At 49.0% G+C, this 8,877-nt stretch overlaps 1 protein-coding gene across 1 annotated transcript in view; it reads left to right on the top strand.

Moving 5' to 3' along the window:
* DNAH10 (dynein axonemal heavy chain 10) overlaps nucleotides 1–8,877 on the top strand; it is a 140,356-nt gene that overhangs the window by 121,853 nt on the left and 9,626 nt on the right. The window contains exons 57-64 of the mRNA XM_007448657.1: nucleotides 556–777; nucleotides 956–1,103; nucleotides 2,929–3,208; nucleotides 4,205–4,434; nucleotides 5,189–5,462; nucleotides 6,953–7,057; nucleotides 7,471–7,625; nucleotides 8,152–8,306. Coding sequence (XP_007448719.1) covers nucleotides 556–777; nucleotides 956–1,103; nucleotides 2,929–3,208; nucleotides 4,205–4,434; nucleotides 5,189–5,462; nucleotides 6,953–7,057; nucleotides 7,471–7,625; nucleotides 8,152–8,306 — 1,569 coding nt within the window. The remainder of the gene's footprint in view (nucleotides 1–555; nucleotides 778–955; nucleotides 1,104–2,928; nucleotides 3,209–4,204; nucleotides 4,435–5,188; nucleotides 5,463–6,952; nucleotides 7,058–7,470; nucleotides 7,626–8,151; nucleotides 8,307–8,877) is intronic.

The raw sequence follows: 8,877 nt of genomic DNA, 5'->3' as shown, positions 1-8,877 counted from the left end.
CCAACCAGGGATCAATCTCTTTCCCCCTGTACTGGGAGCACGGGGTCTTAACCACTGGACCGCCAGGGAAGTCCCTCAATATGTCTAAAACCTAGAAGACTTTGACCATTTACCAGAAGAGGCCAAATGAAACACCTGATTTCTTTTATCTTAGACAGAATTTTGTCACCAAGCAGGACTAGGGCGCGTGCTCTGCTGGGCGTGTTTTAAGCTATTGATCAGGCGCTTGGAAACAATGTGATTTTTACTACTGTACTTAATACATATCTTTGAGACAAAATGCATCCCCCAAACATTTTTCGAGGCCCCTGTTAGATGCTGGTTTCCGCCGAGCTCTGGACTTGAACAAAGCCTTTGGAAACGTTGGGTTCACTAGGCAGGGAAATGGCAAAGTGAGCTGGCGATCTCTATCCTCTACAAGCAAAGAACATCTCTGAAAAGGTTTCCTTCTGGCTAGCCCCCTCCCGGCCGTGTGTCAGGCTGGCTCTTCTAGAAGGTTCCTTCGGGTTGTGCCGGAATGTGACTGCTCACGGCAGCCCCCGCCTCCCACGCCAGGTGGCTGAACGATTTGGACGAGCTGATGCACCGGCGTGTGAAGTTGCTGGGCGACTGCCTGCTGTGCGCAGCCTTCCTGAGCTATGAGGGCGCCTTCACGTGGGAGTTCCGGGACGAGATGGTCAACCGGGTCTGGCAGAGCGACATCCTGGAGCGGGGGATCCCCCTGAGCCAGCCCTTCAGACTCGAGAACTTGCTCGCAGACGACGTTGAGATCAGCAGGTGAGGGCGACCCTGGGCTGGGAGGACGGGGCACAGAGCCCGGGGGGCATGCAGCTGACCCACCTGCACAGAGACGGCAGGGAGCTCTGCCCGCCCAGCTCCCCTGCCTCGGAGGCTCCCTGTCGGCTCACAGCTCGGCCAGAAAAATCCCCATTTCCCCTGTCGCTGCCCCTTCCAGGTGGGGCTCCCAGGGGCTGCCCCCCGACGAGCTCTCGGTTCAGAACGGCATCCTCACCACCCGGGCCAGCCGCTTTCCCCTCTGCATCGACCCGCAGCAGCAGGCCCTCAACTGGATAAAGAGAAAAGAGGGGAAGAGCAACCTGCGGGTACGGCTGCCCCGACACACACCCCACAGCGCTCCACATCCTGGTCCTCCTGCTGTCCTTGGGGCCCAGCCCGGTTCTCCCCGGTGTCCCCAGGCCTCCTGCAAGGCCGAGCTGAAATGCCACCACCCTGAGGCCCCAAGCAGAGCCCTCCCCTTCCTGGCCTGCCCACCCTGTTGAGTCTTGGAGGGCGGCTTGAACCACCTCGGATTCGACTCTGCCCTTTGCCTGTTTGTTGCCCTGTGGGTCACCTGAAGGCAAAGACGGTGCTGTGTTCATCTTTGCGTCCCCCCTATGCAATGCAGAGCCAAGTGGCCTTAGATCCTCAGTCACTTTCTTTTTGGAGGGCAGGGGAGGGGCTTGATTGAGCTATAATTCAACTACCATACAATCCACCCGTTTGAAGAATACAGTTCAGTAGCTTTTAGTATATTACACATCGAGTTGTGTAACAATCACCAGGATCAATTTTTATCACCCTCCTCCCAAAATGCTGTATCCTTTAGCCATCACCACCCCCAAAACATCCATTTCCCCTCCTGCCCCTAACCCCCAGCCTCTGACAACCACTACTATGTTTTCTGTCTCTATAGATCTGCCTGTTCTGGACACTAAGTATGAGTGCGGTTGTACAGTGTGTGGCCTTTTGTGACTGGCTTCTCTCACTTAGCATCATGATTTCCCTGCCTAGCGAATCCAACGTTTCCAAAGGCTTCGTTCAATTCCAGGGCTCAGCAGAACCCAGCATCTAACACGGGCCTCGATAAATGTTTGTGGGACACATTTCTGTCTCAAAGATATGTATTAAGTACAGTAGTAATTGCATTGTTTCCAAATGCCTAGTCAGCACATATTGTAGCATGTATCAGTACCTCATTCCTTTTTATGGCGAAATAATAGTCTGTTGCATGGATGGACCACAATCTGTTTACCTGCATATCAGTTGATGGACATTTGGGTTGTTTCTACTTTTTGGCTGTCACGAACACTGCTGCTGTGAACATTCATGTGCAAGGTTTTGGTGGGCGTGTGTTTTTAATTTTCTTGGGTGAAATTGCTGGGGCCCAGTTACCTTTTACTGAAATAATTAACAATTCATGATTTTCCATTTTTATCTTTTCCTTGTTTTTTTCTGGTCCTTGCTTCCGGGTATGTACATGCAGGGAGGGGAAGCATCCCAAGGTCGGGGCGGGGGGGACATCCACCCCCAAAATACACATATAACTGTAGTGGGACAAATATCATCAGTGCAGGGATATTCCTTGACGTCCCTCTTTGCTGCGCCTTCCAGAGAGTTCTGCAATTGCCAGACCTCTCCTAGCCCCCAGTCCTACTCCTATCCCCATCCTATCTCTTAAAGAGGGAGGGTTCAACTTATGGGGTGAGAGGCTAAGTACATCAATGTAATAAAAGAGGGTGGAGGTCCAGGGGCTGGAAGAGAGGAAGAGTTTTTACAGATGTTTTGAGAAAAGAGATAAGAAAGCAATCCTAAGGTTTGGAGGGGAGTGAGTTTTTCTTTCTTTCTTTCTTTCTTTTTTTTTTTTGTGGACTCTGTGTTTGGATCCTTTTTGAGGTCTTCTGAGAGATGTGATGAGATTCTCTCCTAATCACTTTTGGCTGCTGACCTGTGCTTTTTGAACGAGAGGCTGCTCAGAGCCTGAACCTCATGGTTTATACGGGTTACGTGCCCTGCTTCTCTCCCTGTTCTGTGTTTTCCCTCTGCCTCCCTTCAAGGTGCTGACATGTCCCCTGCCACCTTCAAGGATTTTTTTCCCATTGAATTTGGCGAGTGAGCTGATTTGTAGCATCTGCCTCCCCTCCCTTCCAGGTGGCTTCCTTCAACGACCCCGACTTCCTCAAGCAGCTGGAGATATCCATAAAGTACGGGACACCTTTCCTGTTCCACGATGTGGATGAGTACATCGACCCTGTGATTGATAACGTCTTAGAAAAAAACATCAAGTTCTCCCAAGGACGGCAGTTTATCATACTGGGAGACAAGGAAGTGGACTATGATTCAAATTTCAGACTGTATCTGAACACCAAGCTGGCCAACCCCAGATATAGCCCATCCGTGTTTGGGAAAGCCATGGTGATCAATTATACTGGTGAGCATATACAGAGCCTCAGTGCCGAATTTTAGGTGGAGACCACAGTCTGAGCTCAAGGCTCTCAAGGGACGTCACTTCATTCGGTGAATCATTCTCAGAGTCACATCTTTCATAGTCAACCAATCAGTTCCTTTTGGTTCGCTTTTTGAGGCTGCACCGTGTGGCATGCGGGATCTTAGTTCCCCTACCAGGGATCGAACCCATGCCTCCTACATTGGGAGTTTGGAGTCTTAACCACTGGACCCCCAGGGAAGTCTCAACCAATCAGTTCTTAATGAGGAAGCAACACCAAAAGGTTTGGGGGCCTTTAGAAGGCAATGAGTTATGTGTCTTGAGATGTGCTGAGTCTGGACCACGGGGCTCAGACATTCACCCTCGGAGCGAGGCGAGACCCCTTTCTGCTGCAGCAGGAAGTTATACTGTATTTGTGTATTTAAATACACAGTATGATTTTGGATTTCCCTCTTCCTCTCAATTGAATTCGGTTAGGAATTGAATGCCACTTGCCCCATTTTCTAGGGTGGTCACATGGGTTCCTAGGTAGGTTAATCAGGTTTTGGTATGCGTTAGGAAGCTCCCTGGTGGTCCAGTGGTTAGGACTTCGTGCTTTCACTGCCAAGGGCCTGGGTTCGATCCCTGGTTGGGGAACTAAGATCCCGTAAGCCGCGTGGCTTAAAAAAAAAAAAAAAAAGTTTGGGTATAAACCCAGATATCTAACGAGGGTCCCCCAAGATGTGGGAGCCCTGGATTTGATTTTAGTGCATCTTCACACTTGCTGTCCACTACTCCAGGTAACAGCATCTCTGTTTTGCTCTGTCCCATATTTGTCACCTGGGGCTTTAGAATGGCGTTGGTGGGAGAGTGAGTCCTCGTGTTCCTGGGATGCCGGGCCCACCCTCCACTTGCCCCAGGCACTGCTGTGTGGGGGAGACGAGATGGTGAGCAGCCTGGCAGGGGGATGAGGTGGTGAGGGCCTCCCTCGTCCCCCCACAGTCACGCTGAAAGGCCTGGAGGACCAGCTGCTGAGCGTGCTGGTGGCCTACGAGAGGCGAGAGCTGGAAGAGCAGAGAGAGCATCTCATCCAGGAGATGAGTGAGAACAAGAACGTGCTGAAGGGCTTGGAGGACTCCCTCCTCCGGGAACTGGCCTCCTCCACGGGAAACATGCTGGACAATGTGGAGCTGGTGCAGACCCTGGAGGAGACCAAATCCAAAGCCACGGAGGTATGAACTGTGTGGAAAAGTGTATCGATCCTGGCCGCGGAGTCCCAGAGGTGTTCCCAGGGACCCCTGTGCATCCGGTCAGCCTCTTTTAATTGAGAGCGATAGAAAATCTGGCCCTACGTGGCTCAAGTCCAAAGGGAATTTATCGGCCTAGAAAACAGAAAAGTCGAGCGATGGCTTCAGGCAGGGCTGGATCCAGGACTCCAAGCATATCATCCAGGGCTCAGTTTCTCTCCATTTCTGGACCTTCTGCTGTGTTGGCTTCATTCTCTGCCTCCCTGTGGAGCCAAGCTCCCCTCATGGTCACACGCTGGGTCTGGCTTCATGTCCACTGAGGTTCAAGTCCAAAAGAGAAGAATGAGAATCTTTTCCTGTCACTGAAGTCACGTGCTCACCCCAGAGCACTCCCCTGGGCTGGGGATGCCATGTGTGGATTCTCTGGACCTCACTCACCCGATCCCCTCCTGGCCTCGGGGTTGAGCCCCACATATGAATGAAAGGAGGAAACTGTAGGTCTCTAGATCAAACTCAGGGGCTGTTACTAGAAGAAGGGGGCACGGGGGCAGAGTGGGGGGGGAGCCACAAATATATACCACATCTCGCGAGAAGCTGGGGGCCCTTCCCGTGAGCGCCGCATGGCTTTCTTGGCTGCCGCCCTCCCCCCAACCCCCGCCCTCCGCCTTCTTACTTTCTCGCCTGTTTTGTACGTCTTCCTGGTTTCGGCTGTAAGTGGCAACGTGCGCCTCTTCTTCAGGTATCAGAGAAGCTCAAGCTGGCGGAGAAGACAGCCCTGGACATCGACAGGCTGCGGGACGGCTACCGGCCGGCCGCCCGGAGGGGAGCCATCCTGTTCTTTGCGCTGTCGGAGATGGCCCTGGTGAGCTCCATGTACCAGCACTCCCTGATCGCCTTCCTGGAGGTCTTCCGCTTGTCACTCAAGAAGTCGCTGCCTGACTCCATTCTTATGAAGCGATTAAGGAACGTCATGGACACGCTGACCTTCAACATCTATAACTATGGCTGCACAGGTGAGCACCTGTTCGCACCGATTTAGGACCGATGCACTCTGTGCGCTTCTGTCCGTGTGTCCAAATTTCCTCTTCTTATAAGGACACCAGTTGGATTACATGGGGGCCCTCCCGAACAGCCTCATTTTATTTTTTTAAATTAATTTGTATTGGAGTATAATTGATTTACAATGTTGTGTTAGTTTCAGGTGTACAGCAAAGTGAATCAGTTATGCATATACATACATCCACTCTTTTTTAGGTTCATTACAGAGGGTTGAGCAGAGATCCCTGTGCTATACAGCAGGTTCTTATCAGTTATCTATTTTATATACAGTAGTGTGTATATGTCAATCCCAATCTCCCAATTTATCCCTCCTCCTGCCCTTTCCCCCTTGGTAACCATGAGTTTATTTTCTACATCTGTGACTCTATTTCTGTTTTGTAAATAGGTTCATTTGTGCCATTTTTTTTTAGATTCCACATATAAGCGATTTCATATGATATTTGTCTTTCTCTGTCTGACTTACTTCACTCAGTATGACAGTCTCTAGGTCCTTCCATGTCGCTGCAAGTGGCATGATTTCGTTCTTGTTTATGGCTGAGTAACCTAATCACCTCTTAGAGGTCCTGTCTCCAGCTCTGAGGTACTGGGTATTAAGGCTTCAACTTATAGATTTTGAGGGGGACACAGCTCAAAATTGTTTTGGACAGGAAACAGGTTGAGGGCTATCCTATAGGGCTCACTTAAGTAACCAACCCTTCTAACATGTATAAGATAGAATTCAAATCACACATTTTGACTTACATGTTGTTTTTCTTCTGTTAAAAAAAAAAGAACTCTAGTGTTTTGCGTCTTCCTATCCATAAAGAGTGTGTTGATGGAATGGGCTTACTCTGCAATAGAGATTGGCCAAATCTGTCCCACCGCCTGCTTTTGTAAATAAAGTTATATTGGCACACAGCCACACCCGTTTCTCTACAGATGGTCCATGGCGGCTTTCACAGTACAATGGCAGAGTTGAGTAGTTATGACAGAGACTGTCTGGTCTGCAAAGCCGAGTCGATTTACTCTCTGGCCCTTTATAGAAAGTTTGTTAATACCTCTTCTCCACTGTAAGAACTTTTGCTTTGAGTCAGGCAAACGACCAGCCCTTCATTCAGAAGGTGGCTCTGAACCTCCATCATACGGTCCTTCATCTGCTTGGGAGGGCACCCCCACCCCTCTTCCCACGAGGGCGTGGTAAGTGCCGCCCGGAGACGTGACCATTTCAGATGCGTACGAGCGAGGGTCACTGCCCGTTGCACTTGTGGGCATGACGTGTCAATTGAGCTCATAGTTTTTGCACGCCGGTGTTCACGGACACCAAATGCAAAGACGGCTAAATGCAACTGACTGTGCAGTTGAGGTGCTTCAGTTCATTTCTCTGAAATTTAAGCATGGTGTGCATGAGAAACCCTGTGTGTAAATGCATTTGTTTTATCCAGACCTGTCTGTTGTTTCTCTTCAGGGTTGTTTGAGAGGCACAAGTTACTTTTTTCTTTCAATATGACTATCAAGATAGAACAAGCAGAGGGGAGAGTCCCCCAGGAAGAATTAGATTTCTTCTTAAAAGGTAATGAATTTGCCTCGTTTCATGCTTCCCGACTCCCCGGACCCACGTTGCACATGTGTATGAGTTTGTTCACCAGAACAGACAACAGCAGAAATTTGCCTTCCTTACAACTTGGCTTCCAATTGCACCGCTTTAGTAAATATCTCAGTTGACAGTTCCAGCCTCAGAGATAGTTCGAGTTAACTCAGAGCAGCCAGCCTCTGCCTCAAGGCTGCCCCGAGGCTGGAAGCCACGCAGAGCTTCCTGGCTGGAGTTACGGGCGGTGACGGGGGAAGCCTAACCCTCTTCTCTTTCCAGCCCCCTTTTGAGAAGTGGATTTTCCCCCAAAGTGAGGGAAGCCCAGGAATGGAGCTGCTTACTCTTCCCCGTGTGTCGGTGTTGGCTGTTTACTTCTCTTGTCCTGTTGTGATTAGGAAACATTTCCCTGGAGAAAAGCAAACGGAGAAAACCCTGTGCTTGGTTGTCCGACCAGGGATGGGAAGATATCATTCTTTTATCAGAGATGTTTCCAGACAACTTTGGGACTCTTCCTGATGATGTGGAGAAACATCTGACTGTCTGGCAGGAGGTGAGCAAGTGTCCTCTTTCTCCTCCTTCCCTTCCCCGCACGTCAGTCATCTCTACACTCAATCTGTAGCCTAACTCCCTATGAGTGTGAAGATCTGCGTCTGAGTGCTGCTCGTGCAGAGTGTAGCCAATGCCCTCTAACTCCCTGGATGGAATTCTCCTGTATCTAGTTCAGCTAGTTTTGTGGGAGAACTATCCATCTATCTCTCCATCTGTCCATCCATCCATCCATCTGTCCATGTGCCTCTGTCTATCTGTCCGTCCATTCATCCATCCATTCAAAAAACTTTTTGAGCATCTGTGGATGGACCATGTCCCTTGATGGGCAGTGGGAATTCAACAGTCCATAAGACTCAGTCCATCCCTTCCTAAAGTTCAGAGTTTGGGGGGTAGAAAATGACAGATCTGACTAGACGTGGCCTGTAGATTTCATCCCTTTACAGGGGCTCTTGGGACCTTCACATAAAAAGGGGGGCCTATATCATTTCTCAGTTGACGCCAGCATGAATGTTCTTTGCTTTTCCCAGTGGTATGACCTGGATTCACTGGAGCAGTTTCCATTCCCCCTGGGTTATGATGACAACATCACCCCTTTCCAGAAGTTGCTTATTTTGCGCTGTTTCCGTGTGGATCGGGTATATCGGGCCGTGACTGACTACGTGACTGTAACAGTGGGAGAGAAGTAAGTGAGTTGTTTGTGTTTGCTTGGCCCTTTCTGTGGGGTAGAATATCTAATGTCACCCCTTCCTGGACTCACGGATGGCAGTGGGTGGCCAGCTCCAGAGAGGACGGCCTTTGAGCATGATTTGGTAGCCACTCTAGAGCAGCGCTGTTTAAGAGAAATACAGTGTGAGTGACATATGTAATTTCAAGTCTTCTGGTAGCCACATTCAAAAAGAAGCAGGTGAAATTACTTTTAATAACAGTTATCATAAGCATATAAAATATATTGATATATAACAATATATAATATACATATAATATTTACTAATAATAAGTAACTGTATTTAATTATTAAATGATACAAATGAACTTATTTACAAAACAGAAACAGACTCACAGACATAGAAAACCAACTTATGGTTACCAAAGGGGAAAGGGGAGGGGGAGGGATATATTAGGAATTTGGGAGTAAAATATACACACTACTATATATAAAATAGATAAACAACAAGGACCTCCTGTATAGCACAGGGAACTATACTCAATATTTTGTAATAACCTAGATGGGAAAAGAATCTGAAAAAGAATAT

This window comes from Lipotes vexillifer, unplaced genomic scaffold (genome assembly GCF_000442215.2).
Source record: "Lipotes vexillifer unplaced genomic scaffold, Lipotes_vexillifer_v1.1 scaffold21, whole genome shotgun sequence".
Taxonomy (NCBI): Eukaryota; Metazoa; Chordata; class Mammalia; order Artiodactyla; family Lipotidae; genus Lipotes; species Lipotes vexillifer.
The sequence above is the reverse complement of the archived record's forward strand: the minus strand, read 5'-3'. Positions and strand labels throughout refer to the sequence as shown.